Source organism: Oxyura jamaicensis, chromosome 24, assembly GCF_011077185.1.
Source record: "Oxyura jamaicensis isolate SHBP4307 breed ruddy duck chromosome 24, BPBGC_Ojam_1.0, whole genome shotgun sequence".
Taxonomy (NCBI): Eukaryota; Metazoa; Chordata; class Aves; order Anseriformes; family Anatidae; genus Oxyura; species Oxyura jamaicensis.
The window spans coordinates 1,079,928-1,104,422 of NC_048916.1; the positions used below are offsets into that span (position 1 = coordinate 1,079,928).

General features: G+C 52.5%; 1 protein-coding gene across 10 annotated transcripts in view; it reads right to left on the reverse strand.

The window, feature by feature from the left end:
• The window catches only part of ETS1 (ETS proto-oncogene 1, transcription factor), a 77,007-nt gene that overhangs the window by 14,048 nt on the left and 38,464 nt on the right, over positions 1-24,495 (reverse strand). For all 10 annotated transcript variants that reach the window (XM_035346090.1, XM_035346081.1, XM_035346089.1 and 7 more), the window contains 5 exons: positions 10,695-10,814; positions 9,837-10,037; positions 6,312-6,389; positions 5,251-5,499; positions 1,358-1,618 (listed from right to left, as the gene is read on the reverse strand). In XM_035346090.1, coding sequence (XP_035201981.1) covers positions 1,358-1,618; positions 5,251-5,499; positions 6,312-6,389; positions 9,837-10,037; positions 10,695-10,814 — 909 coding nt within the window. The remainder of the gene's footprint in view (positions 1-1,357; positions 1,619-5,250; positions 5,500-6,311; positions 6,390-9,836; positions 10,038-10,694; positions 10,815-24,495) is intronic.

Here is a 24,495-nt window from a genome sequence, read left to right on the forward strand (position 1 = left end):
CTCCTGCCCAGGCACTGAGCACCCAAAACACTTCCACAGCCCTGGTGAAAGGCGTTACTGGGAGAGACGAGGCATAACTGCAGGGAGTGCTCACCGGTCCCTTTTCCTATGAACATCAACTTCTGTGGCAGGGCAGAGGATGGTGTCTGGGGGCACAGCCCCTCCTACTGCTCGTGCCTCTCCCCTCCACATCCCCCAGCCAAAAACCATTCAGGAATGGCAGAGCACACTTTTATTTTGCATAGACCTGGTCGAAACTGGCTCATTCAGCAGGCCAGGCTAAGCATTCTTTCTAACTAAAGCTATAGCAACAAACCACTTCCTTTTTTACACATAGCTCCTAAAATTATCTCTCCACCTCTCCTCCCCTCTGCATTTACCCCCGACAAAAACTAGATATCAGCCCTAAGACGAGCCGTGCGTGGGAGGAGATTTCAGGGACAGTCGCACCTCAGGATCTGCTCTGAACCTTTTGATGATCTTTATCTGCACAAACTATTTCCACTGCTTGGCTCCTCTGCGCCACAGCTGCTACCAGCTGGGGCAGGAGGGATCAGCATGAGCAAGGGAGAGGAACAGGCAGGAGTCTGTCCTACAAATTCTACCTGCAATTCAGGGAAGAGATACGGCATGGAAGGACTGGAAAGGATTATCCCAACATTAGCACGAAGCCCTATCCCACTAGGTTTCTCTCAGTGGAGAGAAGAGATGGCCAGATTGCTGGAGGGCTGTCATATAAAAAGCCAGAGTTTCTGTGGTCTATCACCTTCTCATCTCTCCCAGTGCAGGGAATGGAAAATATTTGGGTCTGCTTTGGCACTGTCCCATCCCTGCCTCTCACCAACGCAAAGAGCAAAGCACAGTCCCTCCTCGCTGCTGAAAGGGGATAAGATCATTTTGCAACACGCACAGCAGTGCTGAAACGCAGCCACTCCTGCCTGAGGTGGGAAACCACAAGCACGTGGCCAGCACGTTGCATAAAAGTGGCGGATGGGGAAACAAAGGCTCTCTAGTACTTTGTGTTCTCAACAATACACACCAGACACCAGCTCCTAGCAAACTCAACCAGGAGGCATCCAGGTGTAAACAAAAACACAAGGCACCAGTTGCCCCGTGCTCAGCTGTGTCCTCGATCCTGCGTGAGGGCCGGAGTGCCCACACTCAAAGGACATGCAGCTTTGGGGGTGCTCGCAGGTGTGCACATACACACATGGTTGGGACACCTCAAAAACCCTCACTCATAATGATGCAAAACTGGGGCAACCCGAAGACCCTGGAAGATCTGCCCTCCACTAACGGAGAGGTTCTACCCGAGGTGCTCAGCAGAGAGGTGGTCTCCCAAGGACCGTGACCCTACCTGTGTAGCCAGCGAGGGCAGCAGCAGGAATGACAGGCTTGTCCTTGTTCATATCGGCCCGATCTCGAACATAGTCCTTGAAGGTGCCCTTGGGCTTGTGGTTGGGCAGGGCGGAAGGGTAGTCCTCCGAGTCAAAGCTGTCGTAGGAGGGGACACGCTGCAGGCTCTGGAAGGAGGACTGGCTGCTCCAGGACTGCGTCAGGCGGTCGCAGCTGTCGTAGCTCTCTATGCTCTCAAAGGAGTCCTGGCCGCCCAGTTTACCTGGGGAGAAGGAAGGGCACGTGAGAGGTGCTTGGCCAACACCGGGATGCTCCAGCTGGCTGTGGCTATGAGCGGGATGCTTCATTTGCCCGCAGCACCCGCAGAAGGCAGCCAGGCAAACGCTGCTGTCACACTGCACCTCACACCCAACCAAACTCAAAAGTAAGCCCTGTATCTGGGATACCTTTGTTATCTTCACAATTCAAAAGCAGGGCTATCTGAGCCCTGGGAAAGTTCAGGCAGCAGAGCAAGGCAGACAGAATTTGGGGAAAAGCCCAGAGTCCTGCCTCTCTATCCAGGGGCTAACTGGAAATTGCCTTTCCTTTCAAAAGGCAATGGCAGAGAAACAATCCACTTTAGACAGAGATATTCGGGGCTTGGTTCAGGTGCCTAAACGTGGGAACTGCAGGGCCTCTTGCTCTTATTGCAGACCATATCTTTCTGCAGCAAGTCCCAAGCTGAACTGCCAGCCCTGTGCAAGTGCTCCTCAGGCACGTTCAAGGGCACCAGACACCCAGCTTCTTGACTTTTCACGTTTTCTACAAAACTCTACAGCAGCCTTTTATTGCCATATGTTACAACCGAGTTCCACCTTCAAATCCCCAAACAGGAGCAGATTTGATGGAGGAGGAGAGCAAAAGGCTGAGAGCTCAAACAGCTATTTTTCCAGTTCTGGTAAGGTGAGCACAGCTGGCTTATATCAAGCCTACTCTCCAGGGTATTTTTAGTAAAGACCAGAACATGAGAGGCCAGATCCTCAGCAGTGCTATGCTGATTTACACCCTCTAGAAAACAGCACAAGTATACCCTCTGTACTTAAAACAGCTAAAAAAGGATCCGAAGAACAAACTGAAATTGCTCTTCTCTCTGATCTCCTTTACGCTGACGATTGCTCAACATCTTTACTGACAAACTAGGAGTGCAACAGGATCATTCAAGTTCACTAATTTCCCAAACTGGGCTAAAAACAGCTGCTGGGATTGTGCAAGAGCTCCTGGAGAAATTTCCATTGGCAGAGCTACCCGCAGCTTGGGCCCAGATATTAAAACACAGGGGAACAGGAACGTGGAAGGACACTGGCACGTTCCCCCAAATATTTGTTGTGCTGTAGTTCGAAGAGCACTTGCTGCAAAAAGGCTTAACTACTGTGGGTGCAGAGCTGTGCCAAAAAGTCAGCTCTGCCCTGACTGCTGGCCTCGGCTAGAGGCATCTTCCCCTTCATCCTAAAAAGATGTTCTCTTTTCACCCAAATCAATTAGTCGTGTAAGCCTGGGATTCCAGCTATGGCTCACCTTCCCCTTAGCATGATTTCATTAGACTCAACGTAGCCTTACATCCAACACTTCCCCTCAAAGGGGCCTTCCTCATAGTTACTTCTAGGGGGTCCACGCTTCAAAATGATTCTCCTGATAACATCCACGCTACATTTAGCTATTTATGTTATTTATTTAAGGATTTCACAAACTGTACTTCAATCACTTCCTGAATTCTGTAAGGGGAAAATAACAGCGTTTTGTGCACGTTCATTGGCATAACCACTTCCCTGAGAAGTCCTGGGGTGCGATCCCTTTTAGAAAAGGAATTAAAAATCTGCCAGATGAACAGCTTCAGTGCCGGGGACGTGACTTGTGCTATTTCACTGAAAATTCACCCAAATTTGACCTAGCTGTGAGCTTTTGCAAATCACGCCTTGCACCTACCCAGAAGTTTGTTAAGAGTTTGGCAGCTACACTTTCCAACCAGACGCCTTCACTGATAAGGCAGAGTGAAAAAACTCCCCAGGAATCACAAAATTAGCTCCTGCTGCCCACACAAAGAAAGGCGAACGGCGACTGTCTGGAAAACCTTCACCCTGACTCTTGCTTAAGTGTTTGACTTTGCGACTGATTAACCTTATAAAAGAGTGGAAGGTAAATGTGAACGTAAACATAAATAAGCCAGACTCTGGTTTATATTAAGGCTTCTTTATACCACTCTGGGACTATTTATGCCACCCAAAGGCCCTTCTGGGTGGCTAAAATGCAGTGTTAGTGTAAGCATGGCCAGGGCCTGTTGCATTTCTTCAACCACAATCAGTAAGCTGAAGTGTCTGCTAAAACCAGGGGCACTTGGTCCCCAGTGCAAGGTTAAGTTCTCTTTCTTCCTTCACTTAGAACCGTTTTAGGCTTTCCAGTAGGAACATAACTGCAAAAGCATTCCTGAACCATTGCATTTCAATGAGTATTATTAAAAAATCACAAATGTTAAAGAAGAATTCAAGAAAAGTGAAAGACAGGGATGAAAGATAGCCAGAAAAGCAATCCCAGAAAGAGCAGCTTACCTAGAATTATAACACCACTACCCTTTTGATACACAGAATCACCCAAGTCACCTCTCTCATATTAACACTCAACCAGCAGAAGCAGAGGTAATAATACAAATAATAACTTTCCTGTCATTAGCTCTCCCAGCCTTGAAAAAGAAAGAGCAACATAAAATGAGTGCCGCTGAGCAAGGCATATGCGGCGCAGGCCTGCAAAGGGGCTCCAGCTTTCACAGGGAACCAGCACATCTTCAGCTCTCGGTGCTGGATGAATGAATGGGTTTAAACATTCAACATCAAACCCGGCTCACAGCAACACGTTAGTATAATGAATTTTAGGCATAGGGACATCTGGATTCTATTCAGGGTGTGATCGCAGGCAGGTCAGATCTCTTCCCCATGCCTCAGGTTCCCTACCTGGAATCAGGAGATAATGATACCCCTTTGTAAGTGACTTTGAGCTCTACGGATTAAACTCTTTCTTTGAATATATACTGTGAGCCAGATCCTCAGCCTCGTTTTAAGCAATGTAATTACAAAATAGTTGGGCATCTGGGCCCCATGTGTTCAGAATTTAATATTAATTGAAAAGGCACTTGGGCTCAGATCCTCAAAAGTGTTTAGGTGTTTAAAGCCCATCAGCTCAAACAGGAATCATGTACTTATAACTCTTTGGAGATGTGGGGTTGTAGCACAAGGATTCAGGGGGTCCTTCAGCTCTGTCATTGACCCAACTCATGACATCTGAGTCTCCTAACAAAGCATAAGGCTTGGGTTCACTGGAACAGATTATCAGTTCAAGCAAATAGCCATCAAACTCAACGGAGATAATGGGTAAAGACTGGATCATCAAGTGTAAAACCTTTCAGAGCCTTGGACAGTAATTCCTGATGAGAACTTGTGAAGGATTTGTGGGTTTTTGCCTGGTCTCCTACAAAATGAGATTTATACAACCACACAGCAGTCTGTCCTCCCTAATAACCTTAAAGCCTATTTCAGCTTCACTCAAGTTTGACATCAAAGTACAGAGCCAGAAATGCTACATTTTCGCAGATGTAAAAACAGGCAGCAGAGCAGAGGCAAGGAAGACCTTGTTTCCTCCAGAGTGCAAGGCAGGGAGGGCTCAAAGCCATTAGGGAATTATCTGGGAGTTCAAACCCATAAGAGATACATGTAGGGAAACGGCTTCACTACTGGCATCGCAAGGCTCCCTGTTGGCTTTGGGCCCCATGAAGGACCATCTCCTACAGAGGGGAAGGCAGCACTTGTAGGTTCATATAAGTAGAGAGAGCAAGAACCCAGGCAAGCTCTGGGAGATGCCCAACTGTACCTCGACTGGCACGCCCCATGCACATGTTATCTGGCGTTACCACTTCTTGCTTGATCGTGAAGTAGTCTGTCTGCAGGGAGTCCGTCTGGACGGGGTCACGCAGGATGACTGAGGGGTAATCGTTCTCGTACTTGAGGGACAGAAGCTCTTCCGAGCTGATGGGATGGAGGGTCTGGTAGGACTCTGTGATGAAGCTGGGCTCGGAGAACTCGGAGGGAGGCACGCACTGCGCATGCTCGATGCCATAACCTGTTGGCAGGACGTAAGTGTCAGAAAGTAACGCAAACACGATCAGCTTGAAGAAAACAGAGCTCACTGCCCCTCCAGTCTTCCACGGCACAGTAAGATTCAGGGTCTGTGATGCAAGATAAGACTGTCTTTGGATATAAAATACCTGGCACAATTGGGGAGTACTTTTGAGTGAGGTTTCTAAAAGCTATATACAGATGGTGCCTTATAATTGCAGTGATTTAAAAAACTAAGACATCATTAATTACACTGAAGTCCTCTCAAGCAAGCTGCTAGTGGGAGAAGCCGGAAAACCATGAAGAGCATACTCTCAGCAAAGAGCTATGGGTAAGAGAAATTTCACTGATGACTGCAATACATGAGTAACTTCCGAAGTCACCTTCCAGAACCTGGAATGCTAATTCAAGTGTTTTTTTTTTGTTTGGTTGGCTGGGGTTCTTTTGCTGGTTCATGAAATACATTACAAATCTCAAATAATTTTGTCTTAAAGAACATCTCCAAATCCATGGCAATGGGAAGTGCAGGGGTTTGGACTGATGACTCATCTCTTTCTTTGCCAGGTTCCTACCTAGCAATCCAGAATTAAGCCTTCTTGCCCCGTTCCTCCCCTAGCCCCACACCTTTCTTGTTAAATAAACTTCTAAATAAGTCAACCCAAAACAACAGGGAAGACTGAGTTACACATCTGGCATGCTGTGCCATGAAGGGGAAGTAACTGCATGGTGCGGTCCTCATGTGATGCAGACAAACCTCTAATAGGGGGCACTTTTACACCTGGAAGCACCACAACGATAACAGTACGTGAGACTTACTAATGAAGTAGTCTGAAGTGTAGCGGGATTCTGGATACGCTGCATTCACTCCGTTTGCGGGATACGGTTTTATCTCTTCTGCAAAGAAGAAAAGGAAGCAAATGTCACGTGTCCATAGACATACCATGCCTTGCAAAACTTGCTGTACTGCAGAGAGGTCGAAACTTCCTAAAATGCTCCTGCCAGGGTTAAACTGGGACATTCAAAGTAACAGAAGTGCACAGTTAGGTGCTGAAATCCCACTGAAACATGCATCTCTGCTCCCTTGGGAATTCTTACTGCAGGCATGCACAAATTTAAACAAAAGAGCAGAAACAACAACCGTCTCAATCAGTGGCTCCAGGTGGTTCTGAAAAGCTAGTTAAAAATTAAAGAAAGCACGGAAATTATTTATTGTCTGTCTTTCTTTTAAGGATTGTTTATTACGGTTACGAGTATGAGCTCATGAAAAAAAAAAAAAAAAAAAACACACCATACAAGGACAGCTGTTTTCCTGAAAAAGCCCCGATTTCAGACCAGCAGTAGGTGTGAGCAAATGAGTGGGTAATGCCTACCAAAGCAGCTCCCACAACCCTAAATTAACGCTAATTCCCAGCCTACACGGCACCTCTACCTTACGCCTGATGAAAGAGGAGGTTCCCATGCTCAGAGCAGCTTTGCCACCCTGTCCATTAACCAGCTCCCAATGCGCACCCCGTAGGGAATACAAGGGCAGCACCACAAATTTTAACCTTTCTATAGGCATGATTCACCGAGAATGAGCAAATATCACATCAAAGCACAGATCCTCTGCTTTCCACTGCTTTTTTCCAGGAACTTTGGTACTCCTGGGCTTGGCGCTGAATTTGCTTTCCCATGTAAAAGCCGCACTGTTCCTCCCTAACCAGTTTTTCCATTAACACCTTACTCATTCCAGCACGGCATGTGGGCAGAGATACCAGCATGGGAGATTTTATTTTCTTTGCAGAGGGTAACAAAAATAAAAAAAAAAACACGGACAACCCTGGGTTATGTTTATTTCTGCTGAAGCTGAAGAGAAGCGAACTGAAGATAACGCACGTTTGCTTGCAAGGAGCCTAATTTTGGCCCTCTCTCCTGGGGATTGCAGGGTGGAAAATATTCTCTAACAAAAGGAGGTTTTGTGCAAACAGAGAGACCTAATGAGAAATGCTCTTTTCCTCTCCCCACGGAGTCTGCCAAGGGGCAGGGTGGGTGACCACAGGGAAAGAGAGCAACCTTCAGCTATGCTTACAGTCAAGTGGAGGGCACTGCTGACTGCTGGTAACTGAGGAGGTTATTTTAAGAAGAAATTTGGAAAAATATGCCTGAAAATACCCAAATCCATGCAGGGAAAAGTCGCCCATCTGCTGCCGTTTTTAAACCCTGAGCAGGCTGTGGTACATGAGTCACTCTCGGAAAGAGCTCACAAGGGAAGCATGTTAGCAGGAGGGACAGCAAGGTCACAGCCTGTCCCAGCATGAACCCACTCCGGCAGTCACACCGCCACAGGTAATGCCAAACATCGAGGGGTTAACCACCACTCTCAGCATCAACACCCCTGAGCGAGGATGGTGGGCAACTGGGGAAGACAGGGGAGATGGGAACTGGCCAGTTGGACGCCGTGGGTTCACCAGCACCATGACGCTACAGGTGAGCCTGGGGAAACCTTGATCTCTTCATGTTCCATATCCTCAGCTGCAAAACGGAGAGGAACATCTCATCTCACATGGAGAGCGGTGTGGCAGTGACCATTTTGCACAGTTTGTGGAACACCAGCGCAACAGAACCCAGACCTTGTCTGGCGTTTGGAGATGTAACACAAGTAAGACAAGTCCCATGACTTACAGGCAACAAGAATTAGTCCTTGGGGTGAAGTTGGTTATTTCCTGGAAGCCCTTCTCAGTTACTCTCCAAATACTTCATAGATATTGCCCCTTTGGGAAATGTGTTAAGAACCCACCATAGAAGCTAAGGCTCAGATAACTTACGCAAGAAGCGACAAAGTCACCAGTAAAACAGAACATAGAAAGGAGGTTTCTTAGTTCCCAGGGCTACACCAAGAGTGTTGAGACAAATAAATTGTCTTACTCTTTTTCATCCTTCTGAAGGAAAAGCTGCAATAGGTAGAAAGATTTCCAGCACCTTTGTAATAGCCCTTATCTACCTCACACCTTTTGCATCCTCATAACTGCAGCATCTGAGCACCTGCATGTGTCAATGCTATCAGGAAACGTGATCCCTACTTTACAGTTAGCAAAACTGCATCACCGAGTTCCTCTGCGTGCCTTGGTGGTCTGCAGGAAGAGCAGGGCTGGGAGCAAATCCAAAGTCGGTACCCGCAGCACATCGCGCTGCTGCGGGTTACAGCACAGACAAATGAAGGAGGGTTGCAGGAAGGCAGAGCTGGGTTACAAGCAATGGCCTACAGCAAGTAGAAATCGGACTGACCACAACGCTTTGCTGTGTTTGGGTATACTGCTGGCTGTTGATATAAGCACTCATTAAAAATCATGCAAAATGAGACGAACTGAACAGATACGGAGTCAAACAAAGAGCAGGAAAACAGTCTGTCATGCACAGAGCCTGGGAATAGCCATGTTTACCTTTTGCAAACCACAGGTAGCAGTAAAATTAGTAATCGGCAATTAACATCCATCTGTCGATGGTTTCCTGGAAGGCATAACTTTGTTTCCCCTCCCCTTCCTGTCACCAATACAGGCCCACGGACAAGCACGCAGGGTCAGCACGGCAGCACACGGCATATTCCAGGAAGGCAATTAGCTCTGCACAGGAACGAGCTAGAGAAGGACCCAGATCTGCTGCTGCTCATGCTCATGACTTGGTTAAATGTCTTAAGATCTTCACCCACTCTTTAGGAACCATCCTAGGTGGTGAAAGCATTGCTTCTGCAACCTTCAGCCACGCACCATCGGAATCAACACCTAAAAAATCAATGCATACCTCCCCTGCCCAACTAAAATAAATAAATTAATGCCCTCAGATCCTTGCAGGTGACTTCTGCCATTCCTTCCTGCTTGGGACACAGCCACTCAAACTCATTGCCATTACGCTCATGAGACATAAAACAAAGAAAAGCCGCTTCCAATTGCAACTGGGAAATCAGGGTGGGATTTTGGTGATATTGTTGTACTTCGTTGCACTGGAGGAAGTAGTAAAATTCACAGCAGGAGCTGAATGATCTGAGGAAGAATGTTTTGGAAAATCCCACCATCGTTTCCAGGCAGGCAGAGCGTCCCTGCCTGCTGTGGATCCCAGCCAAGCGGCCGGCGTAAACACCCTTCCTCTTCAACGAGTGCCAGGATTTGCACTGCCCGTTGCTGGTTGGGATGCCCATTTGAAACCCTACTGGAAAGCTCGGCTTTCAAAGACACTTTTATTGGGATTGCAGCCCAAGCTGAACACCTCATTGCACAGCCAGATTGTAAACCAAGCTCCTTAGAAAGGCCCAAAGTCAGAGTAGCCAGGACCACACGAGCTATTCACGTTGGAGACCCCAGGACTCACCTTTCTGCAAGATCTCCAGATGTTCCCAAAGGATATCTCCCACAAAGTCAGGCGCTAGCTCCAGGAAGCACTCCTTGCCCAGGGCGCAGAGGGCAGCACCATTCATGCAAAACTTCTGGAAATCCACTCCCTTCAGGCTGAACTCGTTCACTGCCCACATCACCCAGTCCCGCACGTGCGTCTCCGTCCACTGCTGGGGATCTGCACCAAAGGGTTGTAGAAAAGATCCATTAACAAGCAAGCACAAGCCATTTCTTTAGGAAAACAGGACACTAACGGTGCTACAGGTGGATAAGCACCCGCACAGCCTCATCCTATAGAGACCAACCATCAATTGGCAAAAGGGCAACATGTGGTGTGGGAACACTGCACCTACAGCCAGTTTGGATCAGCCCTATTTGCAGACTTATTTCATACAAGGAGTGAGCTTTGGATTTGTTTGGGACTTCTAATAGTCCTGATGCTTCTCTGACTCCTTTCTTCACCCATATCTTGCTTGGTTTCCCTGTTATCAGCCTCTTGTAAAGGGTCCCAGCTGCTTTTCCATGCAGTGGACACGACGTGTAAATAGAAATCTCAGAGTCTCAACAACGTGGCAGGAGCAGCCTGGCAGCAGAGGTTATCTCACTGTGTTAGCAGGACAGACGGGCACAGCCTGCCAGATGGGCACAGCCTGCAAGCGGTACTGAAAGGTTTGGCCTCCGTGTCTGGATTTTTCCAGCTGATGCTGCCTGTGGACGAGGCAATGCCGCGTGGAGGAACCAGTCAAAGGGATGGCAGATGTGGGGAAGGGCGTCCTGGCGGGAGGACACGATCTCTGCGTCTACCACAGCTGCTGGCCTGGAAGCCGTGTCTTACCTTTGGGGATTCCCAGCCGCTGCTGCTCTTTCGCAAAGCCGCTGAAGGTGGCTTTCAGTGCCTGAGACATCATTTCTTTGCTGCTGGGAGTTAACAAAGGCACATCTGCACATTCCATATCTGAAAAAAACAGGAGAGAAAAACGGTCATAAGGATTGGGAAAGACAACAGAAGTCCTCCCATTACACCGTCCTTTGGATTGTCAAAAAATGAGCAATCCATTCATTTTTTGCTTTTGAAGTTTTTCACACCCTCCAGCCCCAAATCTAAGCCCTGAGAGTCCATAAGCAGACTTCTTACACACAGAAGAAAAAAGAATCGCGTGCTTAAAGGGCACAGACGAGCCCTGTCTGGTAAGCTGGGTTACACGGTGCATGTGGTCTCCCTGCGAGCCAACCACAAATGCTCTACTGGAAATTTGACGGTGGTATCAAAGACCAGCACAGACAACAGCTTACCCAGCTTCGTCACCCCAGGTGGCTTCTGAAGCCTGGGAGATAGCTGAGCAGCTCCAGACACCAACGAGGGCAAAGGGTCCCACACCAGAGTGAACAAGACAGCATGGAGAAAAACATCCCCGAATTACCGCGCCACTTCTGGGCATCCTGGCCCATCGGAAAGCAAGAGGAAAAAAAGTAATTTTGAAGAATCAACAGGCAATCCTGGAAGAAGTAAGTTCACAGCAGGATGAGGCGTGATGAAGAACCGGCAGAAAACCCATTCAAGGAGGGAGGGAAAACAAAAGAGCTGGAAAATCCCACATTAGCACAGAGTTACATCATGCGAGGCCGTGGCACGGCGCGATTCGGGGTGAGTCACTGAGCAGCGCGCAGCCGCCCCCATGGGAGACGCGGGGCCAAGCCAAGAGCCGGGCCTTGGAGTCGGTCCTGATGAGAAGCAAAGGTCCTTCCTCTCTTTCTTTCCTTTCTCTAATTTACTTGGAAGGAGGTGGATGTTCGTAGCCAAAGAGTTTCACAAACAACAGCAACTGCTTTTTTTTTTTTTTTTTTAATCTCATTCTGAATAAAAGGTTTGGCTCTTTTTCATATATTTTAGGCATTCCTGAAAACCATCATTTGCGGAGAAGGAAAGCCTCTTACATTCACCATCTCAACTACTGGACTTTATCAGTCCCATTGTAAACCTTCCGCCCGAGGCTGGTTTAACTCTGTAGCCTACTGGAAATCTTTCAATGAAAACTGTTCTCAGTGGAGAAATGACAACACGCACAGGCTTTTTTGGAGTTTTCATCAACATGTGGACACGAACATCAAAACTCATAGTAATGTCTGGTTTGTGGAAACCCCAGCCACTATCACCCCGTGTCGGTTGAAGCTCTGGTTTAGCGACCCCGTACACCCACAGAGCAGTGCTGGCTGCGAGCGGCGGCCCCAATGCGGGGAGAATCGGGGTGCAGCCGCCCAGCAGAAGGGTCCTGCTGTGCTCACGGCCAGCCAAACCTGCAGATATCACCAAAACTCCACACAGCTGGGTTTTTTCCCCAAATGAGGACCTGGGGCTGTGTCAATAAGCACCCACGTTTGGCCCCCCAGCCCAGGGCTGACCACATTGCAGAGCCACCCTAAATCCACCTGGCCCTATTCCGCTTCCAGCCCTACAGAGCCGCTTCCCTGCCTCCATCTCTGCACCTTCCACCTATTGTCCCCAGGTTAAAGATTTGCAAAATCAGCTCCCCTGTTTCCAGCTCCCCCTAACCTTACTCATCCCCTCACCTAATGACTCTTTGTTCAGGTAGCGCCAGTGAGATCCCCGACACCGAGCCTCTGGGGGCCCGATTCCTCCCCCCAGCCCCACCACATAAATCAAGGATTGCCTGCCACAGTGGAAGTATCAGGACCTTCAAAAGCAAATAATACATTCAAAGACTATTTGGCAAATTGCACTTCATTATTTACTGGATTTGGCTGGAGAGGGCACGGAAAAATGAGCAGGCACCCTCCCTATCTCTGTTCTCCATCTGCTGCTTTGAGATAACACTGGGAGAAAGTGGTTCGGTGCCCCTTTCCCTTCATCCTCATGTTACATTTTAATGCTTTGCTTTCTGTGCTCTGTGGTTACAGGGACCACCCAGGAATCCGCTCCCCTCCGCGGCTGGTTAAACGGCAGTACGCTGCTCCCAGTCGCTATGGGAAGATGAGTCAGAGTTCGGCTACGACAACGTTTCTAACCCCATTTTACACCGAATCACCCATGAAGACCTGTGCAAAGATGACCTCCTTAGGCACACCACGAAGGCAAGAGGCTTTCGGCCGTGCAAAGCTGCCGTTCCTATCTCTGCAGCACAAGAGCACCTACCGCCCATCGCTCCTGCCTTCTCCTGCAGGATCCACGCGCTGGGGTTTGCACAGAGCCAGCAATTTTTCAGTAGCGGGGGATAGGGTTTCAGTTTAGTAAGGTGAACGCTGAGCTCTGCACAAACAAAATGTCAGAACAGGGAATACTTAAAAGCGATTCCCAGAGAGAGGTCACCGGAGAAGCAAACGCCCTATTTTCAAATTAAAAAATAAAAAATAAAAAATGCCGAGTGCCAAAGGAGGTTTTCTATTTAAACACCAAAACAAACCAAAATGTGCATTTCGAGGTTTCTCCTTCAAAACAAGTTGCGTTGGGAAAATTCGAAGTTGAAACATCATCTGCATTTTTTCCTGTTGGCCCTCTAGTTTAAATTTCTTCAGAACACAAAACAGCCGAAAAGCCCCAAGCCTGCAAACGCTTGCAGAAGCCTAATTTTAGTCAGCAGTGTCCCACATCTATAGAAGAGCTCACATGTGTAAAATTAAATGGGTTTGTAAAGCTCTGCATACGTGTTTGTAGACAAGTCCTGGCTGCGTGATCGGGGAGGGGGGGGACGGACGGGACAGTTTTTATCTCAGTTCTGCCTCCACTGGTTTTGAGATACCGAATTTACCTCGGTGGTGTTTTCTTTGCAGATTCCCGTATGTGCCAGGAGCATGAAGAGCTTTATCCTGCTCTGCCCGGCGTGACTTTGCTGGGCAAAAGGATGGCAGCAGGATCGAGCCCTGGTACTGTCCCTCCAGCGCCCACAGAGGAGCCGCTCGCCTGCAGCCTGGGGTGCGCAAAGGTCAGAGCCAAGCAGAATTTCGGTAACAAAAGCAAAGCCAGGCTTAGCTCCCCCGGTTTCAGCTTTCACTGTCATCTGAAACCCGCTTCCAAGATTTTAATCAAACCTTAACACAAATAAAACGTCCCCTTTCGTGCACCTCCCGCTGCCCACAAAGCGCACGCACACACGCGTGCATGCGCACGGGCGGGCTCGCGAGGAACGCACGGGCACGGAGCATCGGCCAGCGCCGAGCCCAGCTGCTGCACCCAAGCCTGGCTGGGAAATGTCGGGTTTCAATCCGAAAAGCAAGCACAGCAGCGGGGGCCAGCTTTGCATCCCGGCCTGGGGTTGCTGCCTCGTTTTTACGACGTCCCATTAAAGCCTCATCTACACGGCTCGCGCGTGCAGCGCTGCCTCGATGCCATGTCTCCCGCTGCTGCCGTTGTACCGACGGGGAACTGCATTTGATTTTCCTCCTGGGAGACCAGGCAGGGTATTTTGGTTTGAGTTTTAAATACTAACAGGAGTTACAGGCGCTCTGGAAAATTAAGTCACATCATCTCCAGCATGTGTAGAGCAGAGATAAGTAATTTGCCTTACACGGTGGGAAAGCAGGGAGGGACATCTACGCAAGTGGCTGTAGCTTTGCAAAGCAAGGAGGGGTCTGGGGGCTCAATTTAAGACCACAGAGGCTTCTCAAAACCAGCTCCTTGCTCTTCCTTCAGCTCCCTGACATCCCTGGGGACCAAACTTCAGAAGGGCAAAAGGAGGATAACGATCCTGCCACAGCCAAGAGCACCACATCCCTACATGGCTTTTAAGCTAAAGGGACCTACCCCAAACCCACCGCCCCGCCGTTGGGCAGACGGGACGTGGAGCCTGTGAGAAAACCAGCCAGCAAACGGACAGAGAGGCCAAGATCACCGAGTTCATCTCCCAGCCAAATTCCTATCCTGCTCTCACCAGGCTCCGCATGTATAAACTATTTCTACACTTCTGATCTTTTTAAAGGGCCACGATTTACAAACTTTAGGGATTTTGACCTTAAAACACAAGCGACTCCGCTGCACGTCAAAACATTAGCATCTGATTGCATAAGCAAAATAAATGGCAGTAAAGAAAAAAAGCGGGAGGATGGGAGCAAAGTCATTTTTCTCCCGAATTTCCACTCGGAGTCAATGCCCCCTTTAAGCTCCCCGCAGCCGCTCACTTTGTTTCCCATCAAAAGCCTCAGTGTGGCCTTGTCCGCTCCCCGCGATTTTACACAGTAGCCTGCGTGTAAATGGATGCCCAGCGGGTCAGAGCGGGGGCAGCTGACCCGGCAGCCCCCTCCTGCCCTTGCTCTGATGAATGGACACCCGGGTCAGGAACCCAGCACGCTGCTGTCGCAGGTAAAAGCCCACTCCCTGCCCAGCCTCCTCTCCTGGGACGGAGGCAAATCCCACAGCCTGCTGGCATCGCCAGGATTTGGGGCACCTTGGAGGCTTGGGGTAAGTTTTGGGGAAGGCGTGTGATGGCGTTGAACCAGGTGAAGTCAAGAAAATCAGCTCTCCAGGACCGCGCGTCCAACAGCTGCTGATTTACTCCTGAATTCCTTGTAAGAGCTCAGTCCTTGAGCCCCGGCATGTCTCCTGAGCAGGTCGAGATGCTCCTGTGAGCACCCAAAGCTCTGGGATGCTCCTACAAGCACCGTTTGGCTCTGCTGGAGGGCAGACAAAGGCCTTGGGGCAGCAAGGAGACCATTTTTTCCAGAAGCCTCACTCACAGCATCATCCACCTGGGCGAAGGGCTTCTTCCACCCCAGGGTCATCCCACCTCGAGGTTCTCATGGTCCCGCACAAGTCCCCGCTTCTGGATGCCTGTGGTGGAATGAAATGAGTTTCTCGGCAGCCCAGCAAGAAGGGATGAGGGTTTGCTCTCTTACCTTAGCCTGTGAGCACCCAGCTCCAGCCCTCTCCATCTCCCCCTCACCCCAACCCACCACCCCGGGGCTCCTCCACCGCAGGCACCAGGAGCACAACTAGGGTAGAGGTAGTGATGGGGGAGGCTGAAACACGGACGGTTCCCAAAGTCTCCCAGCTGGCAGGGTTCAGCAGCTGAGAAACCTTTCTCAGGAAGAGGAGGCTGGAGAGAGGGGGGCCGGGAGCTGAGACCCTTCCCACGCCCCCCGATGAAGCAGAGGCAGCCCGCCACGGCAGCACCATCTCCCCCCACCTCCCACCACCTCCCATCTCAGGTTTTCCCCCCAGGGCAAGGTTTGCCTTTCCCAGGTACCCAGCTCAGCAGCAGGGCAGGAGCGCCTGGGCGCATAACCCCAGCTGAGCCCCAGTTATTTAGGCAGGATTAGGCAAAAATTTGTCTGCACTTTTGAACTGTTTTCACAAGCGTAGCCTCTCACTCCCACGCAGGAAGCAGGAGCAGAGCCGGCCTGTTCCAATTAGGGCTCCTTGGATCGAAAGGGCAGTGAAACTCAGGGGGAGGAAAGGAAAAACGGGACACAAAGCTGGAAAAAAAGGGAACAAGGAGGGATTGGGGAGGAAGGACAAGCACAGGGAGATGTTGGGGACAGAGGGCAGGGAGAGGAGAGGGACTCGGTACCCCTTCCTGCAGCACCCTGCCAGAGACCAGCCCTCTTTCTCTCTCCAAGGCATGGCACAAAAGGGACTGAAAGTTGCTATTTTAATTTAAAATAAATACATTTTTTAAAAAAGAAAAATAAGTCTTTTTTTTCTCCCTTCAAGCACTGAAAAATAAATACTCTGAGATGAAAGCTGGGCCTGAAGAGAAAAACAAGAGAGGAAACCGAAAGCCCGCACTGCTTAGCGCTGCAAAAAGAACAACAAAGCCAGCTTTCTTCCGGCATTCAGCAGCTTTCTTATGGAGATGTGTGTGTCATGGGGGCCAGTTCTCCCACTACATAAAGGGCCTGGAAACTCGTCTTTCCTAAACGCAGATGAAAGCATTTCTTCCAAGTTTGCACTTGGAGCATCACAGCGAGCGGGGAACGGGAAAGGTTAAGAGGCGGGTGGGACAGGCTGTCGGGATGGGATGCTCTGGCTGTTCAGCCTCAGGCTTTGGGATGAATTGAGTCACCCCTCTGCGACAGGCAGCTGGGCTCGCAGGGCTCAGAGCATCTTCCGAGGGTGCTCGGGGCAGCCGTGTGCCCACCGCAGTGCTGCAGGGCAAGAGGGCTCCAGCAGGGGCAGGAGGGCTCCAGCAGCTGCTGCCACGTCCCTGTGCCCAGAGCAAAGCCACCCAGAGCTGGATTTCCAAACCTGCTGGATTTCCACCTCCCTGCTCTGCTTGCCAAAGCCCCCAGGAAACACAGGAACAGCCCCGCCACCCCACACTGCACCAAGCTCTGCCCCGCAGGTGGAAGGGCTCAGGGCTAAAGTCCCTCTTGCCCGCAGGGAGCCGGCCCCCCAGACCATCTCACCACCAGGGTGTTTCAGCTCAACGATCCTCGTTCTGAACAGGACCGGCTTTAAAGCAAGGGAAGAGAGGGAAATGGGACACGGAGCAACCTAAAAGGGAGGGAGGGGGTGTCGGGGTTTGTTCTGGCTCTGGTTTTGTGCAGCTGCCAAGGGAGCAGGCAGCAGCACCAGCTGGTGAAAGGATGCTTCACCCGCCACCCGAGTGCCATCACGCTCACCGGCAGACCCTGCGAGCCCTCCAAGCCTGCCTGCTGCCCTTGTTAATGTTTTTTTTCCATTCCCTCAATCACAGCTTTATAATGTGGGTGTTGGACAGAGTTCCTGGGAAAGCGGCATCCCCTGCAGTCACAGGGGCTTGCTCCTCCCCGGCTTTCATGGGGGAGAAGCACAAGAGAAACCCCTGGATCGAAGAAAAGCAAAACCACAGGGTTTGAGTCAACGCTCGCTGCAATTATGGGAAAGTTTCCCCCGCCACAGCAGGCAGGACAGGACCTACGGCTCGTCTTCCTGCAGCAACTGGGAGCCAGGCTTCCCTCGGTGCAGGGCATCTCTCCATCCTCCCTGTCTCGGCTGCTGGAAGGAGCGCAGGTGGCTAAGAACAAGCATCGAGGAGACGCAGCCACCTCTGGGGTTAGTTAGCAAACGCGGCCATGGTTTAACGACACCCGTCAAAACTATGCAAAGCAGTCAGCGAAGGCAGCAGAAAGATTTTTCCACCAAGATGAAGCAACAGCAGAGGTTAGGGCGCGCTACGAGGCAGGCTGGTGGCAGCGGTTTAGCTGCAGCAACAACGCTGTCAACCCAGCGAGAGCCCCCGCAAACAAACGCTCGTGAAGCAGCTTCGAAACTGCTCCTCTGGCTTGACGTCTCAGGCCATTGCGATTACAAACTTGTGCAAGCCTTTCCCGAACGTGCTGGCTGGCCTGACCGCACAGCCCGGGCTTCACTCAACCCTTGCAAAGCCCACGCGTGTGCAGGCTGAACCCGCGGGTCAGCACTTCGCAGGTGGCCACAGCAGGAGGCTGCGAAGAGCTGCAGGCAACAGAGCCAGCAAAAACCCTCCCCTTGTGCCCCTGCCTCTCCTGCCCAGGCGTCCGAGCCTCTTCTTTTGGTGGTCAGGCCCTTATCACCCTACACCCTCCTAATTGTCATTGCAAACATCACATGAGCCAGGACATCCCTCCGATTATGGGATTAGCATCTTGCTTTCGGGCTGCTTTGCCTTCAAGCCCCCCTTAGCAGAGCTGGGAGGATGCTCCCTGCCTCTCCCGGAGCTAAGGCTCTCCTATGAGACGTGCTTCCCTGGTGCTAATTCACTCTAATCCCCACTAACCGCTTTGCTAAATAGCTCTAATCCTCATGCACAGGCACACACACGCTAATGGGAGCGTGAGGTGGGCTCGGCAAAGCCTGTAATGGACACCTAGCCCCGGCTGGAAGGAGGTCAAGTGTGAATAGCGAGCCCAGGTCACGCCTGTGTCAGCATCAGCGCCCCGGCTCCGGGAGATGCTCCCCCACAAACCAGCAGCGAAAACCCAGCTTCTCACACCCCGCGTCCCTGCAGCAAAGCTCGAATTGCTCAACAGCAATGGCGGGGGGGGGAACCGACTCCCCAAACCCAGTGATTCTGACTGAGCAAACAACCAGAGAGGCGCTCGCTGCTTGGATCGGTGCCCGAGGTATTCAAACAGCTCACGCCTGGGCCCAGAAGCCTCTTGAAATTCCCTGCTCACTGCTGGTTCGGCTGGAAGCCCTGCGAGGTTTGATGGCACTTGAGGTTTGCGCAGCCGCAGGAGCACGGCCTGAGCCCGTCCCAAGGCAAACCCACGTCTGGGATCTGGCGCTGCGAGGAGGAGACAGCGGTCCAGGCCTGTGCTCAGCACTTCCCACCATCTCTCAGAGCCTCCTTTCTTCCCAACCAGGTAAAAAACAGGCCTCGTGCTGTTCTCGCCTCGGGCCTTTGGATGACAATGACACCTCAGGCCCCTCTGATGAAGCGACATGACCGGAGGGTTCATCCCTGGTGCACGAGGCACCCCCGCACTGTGGCGCAGAGTTGGCTGGGACTGCACGAGCACGCCCAGGTGCTATGGAGGCACCCGGCACCCAAGCACTTCGGATCGCACATCTCCCTGCCCAAACAAGCCCTGCATCTCTCCTCCAGATACCAGTCTCTCCCAGACACGCGGGCAGGACAGACGTGCAGTGGGCATTCAGCCCCATCGCCTCCGGCTCTGCCCCGGGGAGGCACCGCGCTGCCAAACCGCACGTGACAGCCTCCCGAAACGGGAGAGCAGCGATGTCGCAAGCCAGGGCTGAGGTTAATCGGCAGTACGTTGTGTGAGGAAGACGCTGTCAGGATGGGAAATGTGAAAAGGGAAGGCTGAGATCTCTTGGCAGGGCTGTCCCCTCGCAGCAGGGATACGGGCCAAGGGACTTTTGGTCATGTTTAGGCCTTCCACCACCCCACAAACAGATCCCAACCCCCAAGTCTGCTCAGGCACACCTGGACAACATGCGTGCCAACATGTTTTGTTAGCAGCTACACACAACCTCACAGCCCGAGATGGTTTCGCTGCATATCCATGGTCACAAGAAATGACTCTGTGCCCAGAATAAAAAATGGAGCAGTCGTTTGTGCCATCCAGCACCATGACACAACACGCTCCTGGTGCAGACGGAATCCACGGACGTCCCTGCTACTGGGAGTCCGCTGCCAGACTGGTCCTGAAAGGGATCCCGAATTCTCCTGGCCTCAGAATGGGATTAGACATGAAAGGAGGGGCTTGGCTGAGTGTCTGCTTTTCCTTCCTCTCCAATCTGTCCCAAGGAATTCCCCAACCTTCACTTGATTTCCAGCCCAGGTCCTGCGTAAACGGATCTGTGTCTCAGCATCAGCCCTCGCCCCGGGCTGCGTCGATGCCACGTCACACCCGGCACGTGGGTCCCACATGGCATGGCACGGGCTGAAGTACCCTCGGGCCAGGATGAGGTTCGAGCCCCAGAATATCTCCCTCCACATCAAAGCTGCTCTCCCCCACTCGCCAGCTCTCCTCCGTGCACCGCGGCGTGCCCGAGCTGAAGGGCAGGACCTGCCGCAGACAGCACGGTGCTGGTGTCCACGCAAGGAAAACCCAGACAGACCTCGAGGGGAAGGTGCCTACAGATACTCCTACAGCATTCCTCTCACCCAGAACATGTCCACGTGATGCAGGAAGCACGAAACCAGCCAGCCAGAAGCGACCGAGCTGCCGGCGAGGAAGGAAGGCTCGGCAGCTCTGGGTCACCTCCCGAGCACGCATGGTGCCCCGGGGCAGCAGGGTACGGGGGCGAAGCTTGCCACATCGCTCTGCAGCTGCAGATTCCTGCCGCCCGGCCCACCCCACCTCCGCAGCCTCCCCGGCCAACCCTTTGCTCCGGGGCAGCGCCAGGCAGACGCAGAGCCAAGCCTGCGATAAACCGCTGCCGATTGCTCAATGGGACAGCGCAAGTTGCAGCGTATCACTTCCCCGGGGATTGCACAGGGGCCGCCGCTGCCTTACCCGGAGAAAGCCCTTCACCCGTTATTAGGCCTGTGATAGCATCTTTTTTTTCCCCGTGCAGCAGGGTTTTGGCTCTGCCCAGGAAGCATGGGCAGCACCCACGGAGGAGGACGAGGAGCCCGGTCACATCGCGACCACCGGGTCCCCGTCCTGCTGCGTCACCTCATCCCTCTCTGCCCAGGGACACATCACGGGGCACGAGGACTCCAGGTCTGCCCTCCCGTATCAGGCCGAGCTGTCCGGCTTTGCAGTCACAAAAGAAGAAGAGGAGAGATTAGAGTATTTAGCTTTGAAATCAAATAATTGCACAGGCTTTGGCAAACAGATCGGGGTTGGGAGGTCGGAGCGCGGCTGGTAAATCTCAGCACTGTTTGCTCTGACTAAATAATATTAGACCAAGGATAATCAGTCATTTTAATCTACAAAATTATTTATAACTCTTTAGAACAAACAGTCAACTCTGCTGGCTGCTGCCAAGAGATCGCAGGTAGCGTAACAAGCCGTATACCTCCAGCTCCCCTGCTCTGTACATGAATTTACTTCTTTGCATCACTGGATTTACTGCCAATGAAGGCTTGCATTTGCCAGTCCCCTGAGCTCTGCACTCCAGAGGTATCCTCCCTCCCTTTCAGTGGCTCACAAATACACACAACAGCCCCCCGCAGCCGGAATCAAACCCAAAGTAGCTCGTGATATTCATTGCACGGCCCGCACATCTCCCCTGCGCTGGCTGCATCCCTCAGAGCAGCATCATTTAAAAGGAGGGGAGAAGAAACAACCCGACAGAAGGGGCTGGAGACCCTCAAAGCAAGGGAGCTCTTCTTTTTGCTTTGGTACCTGGACAAAAAAATAATAAAAATAATAATAAAAAAAAAAAACTCATCCCCCAGCACCACAAGCACCATGACTCCACTGCTGCCACCCCACAGCTGCGAGAGGTCCTGAGCCCCAAAGGACACCTCCATGAGCACCATGAGCACCACAGGAGCAGCCAGCTCCACGCTGTCCTGTCCCGTCCCACAAAAAAGAATCACATGTGCCCTGCACCCGCTGCAGCTAAAACATTTCCATGTAGCAGCCTGGAGAAGGGCAGGCTCCAACAGACCATCCCAGCAGCCAAAAAACGGGGAGGATTTTTCTGGCTGGGTTGAAAGCCGGGCAAGCGAAAGTATTGCTGTGGAAAGGTGCATGGGGATCGGCTGCAGTTGGCCTTGGGGCAGCAAGGGGACAAGGGACAAGGCCATGCCGGGACATCGCCTGCCAGCCGGGTACTCTTTCACCTCCCTGTCCCCGCTGCTGGGGCACACGGTGCCTCTGCGGGGCCAAGGGCAGTGCCAGGTGGGCTGGCATACAGCCCGCTCCCATCCCCAGCTGTGCAGAGCTCCATGAAGTCCACAGAAGGAGACTGGCTTCTCTTCTCCATCCACCTCAGAGAGCTGGTGCATCCCCTGGAGGGGACCCTGCGTTGGTGTCAGCCACAGAGGGGACCAAGGGCGCAGGAAATCACCTTGGTTTGAGACGGGAAGCATGAAGCTGGCCCCACTTTCTTTTCTCCACACTCCAGGTTTTCCATCTGGGGTAAGAGAGTGAACCAAGCTCAGCTCCTGCAGTGGCGGAGGCCAGAAACAGCCCTGGGAGAAACCTGGGCCGCAGAGCTCTCCAGCCCACGCTGGACAGTGCTCGGGAAAACTGGTGCCAGACAGACCTCATTTCACAACGTCCCAGGACAGTTCCGGTTCTCCTTCTAGTTTTATTGTTTTGAAGCAGACAAGGAAACTAAGACAAAGAACAAGGGGATTTTCCCAAGCACAAAGGCGGCTGAAGAGCCCTGGAAATAAACCTCCTGCATCGCTCTCCCCAGCCGAGTTTCAGACAGCAGGTAGGCAGGGGCACAGCCCTGCCAGAAACCAGGGCTTTGCCCCATTCAGGCTGCCCTGTGCGGGCTCTCGAGCAGCCCCTGGAAGGAGAGCAGGGATTTTCCCAAACGACCCCAGGAAAGTCTCCTCTTCCAGCTTCGACTTCTAGGAAACTTCCCACCAGCACAGGGACCAGAGCAGCGACTGGGCCAGACGAGGAAGGTGGGAGTGAGCGGGGGAAGGCAGCCAAAGGCAGGCTGGGCTGCCCCATCAGCTACAGTCATCCCCGTCCCGGCGCCAAGGGCTGTCCAGGACGGGGATTATGTCACCTACTGGCCTCAGCCCGAACAGCCGAGGGCTGGCAGGGATAAGCCGGGGGGCTGGAGGTGCTCCGACCTGCCCAGAGGAAGCCCCGAGTTTGGAAACCTCAGCACGGGCTGCGGAGAAGAGGGGGGAGAGGCTGAGATGCTCGCAGCCTTGCATCCACCCTGCGCGCAGCATCCGGAAGCTATTAAGGAATTACAGCCTCGCTGGCCCCGAGCCTTCCCCGGCAGAAGTGCCTGGGAGCAGATGGTGAAAGGGCTGATTGAATTCGGCTGCTCGGGCCAAGAGGCTATTAGGAGGAGACGCAAATGGAGAAGGGGGTGGGGGCGTCATTCAGCTCCTCAGGAGCCGGGAGCTGGTGTCAGGAACTCCGGGAATCCTCCGAAACAAGCCCCGGGATGCTGCAGCAGGGACCGGGCTGGGTGGCTCGGGGGAGTGAACGCCTCCACTGCCCTCAGCCCCAGGCTGCTCAGGGGCTGGGGCAAAACCAGTAAGGGTGCGGGGAGCAGGAGATGGCATCTCCAAAGGCAGCACGGGACGCCGGCACTGCCCCTGAGGTCGCAGCCTCCTGAGCCTCGAGGCAGGGTGAGGAGGAGGACGAGGCACCCAGAGCTGTCAGCTCGGCAGCCCTGCCCACCCACGGGGCCAGCAAAACGCAGGTTTGCAAAGGTCCTTGCACACCCACCTGGCCCATCCCCAGAAGCACTGGGCACGCGAGCAGACCTCCCAAAGTGCCTTTCGGAAGGGGATGGGACTCAAGGGACTGTCAATGGGGAGAACGTGGGGAGAAATGGCCAGGGTGAGAGAGATGTGTAGTATCAAAAAAAAAAAAAAAAAAAAAAGGCTAAAAGCATAAATATGGTTCATAAGTTGCCCGTGGTGCCTTAGGCTGGTGCCTGGAAGGCAGCTAGCAAACGCTGATGGAAGAACTGAAATTGCCTGGAGGCGAAGGAAGGGTTTTAAAAGCCCTGGGAAGAGGGGAAAGTAAAAGGATGAATGACCCAAAAAGCAACACAAAGCCCGGCTCTGGGCTCGCTGCCCTGGCAAGCCAGCTCCACATCCCCGCACCCCATGCCTGGGGGGGGGGGGAAGGCACTGGCTGCAGGGCCCCGCCGTCCCCGAGCCCCCCTTTCCTGAGCCCCCCTCTCCTTTCCGAGGAACAACTCCCACCAAGGCCCCCGGGCTGCCTTGGCTCGCCGCCCCAGCTCCCCGAGGTTGGGAAATCGCGAGCCTCGTCAGGGCTCTGACGAAGGCACGGGCATGGAGCACTCCGTGACCGTAAGGGGATCTTTTCGGAGCAATCTTTTCCGAGACAAGTCATGAGATTGTTTCTTGCCTGGAATTCGCTCCCGCGGCTCCCATCGGCCCCGGACTGCTGAGTCAAGAGACCGCCGGGCTGTGCCCTCCAGATGAGTAAATAAATTGCCACGGGGAGTGGCGGGGAGGCAGCGGGATGAAAGGAGGGAGGGGACGGCTGCGATGACTCCTCAGCCCGCGCACGCATTCGGCGGGGACACGGCCGGGCTTGGCCGCGGGCTGCGCGGGGAATTAGTCACCAGG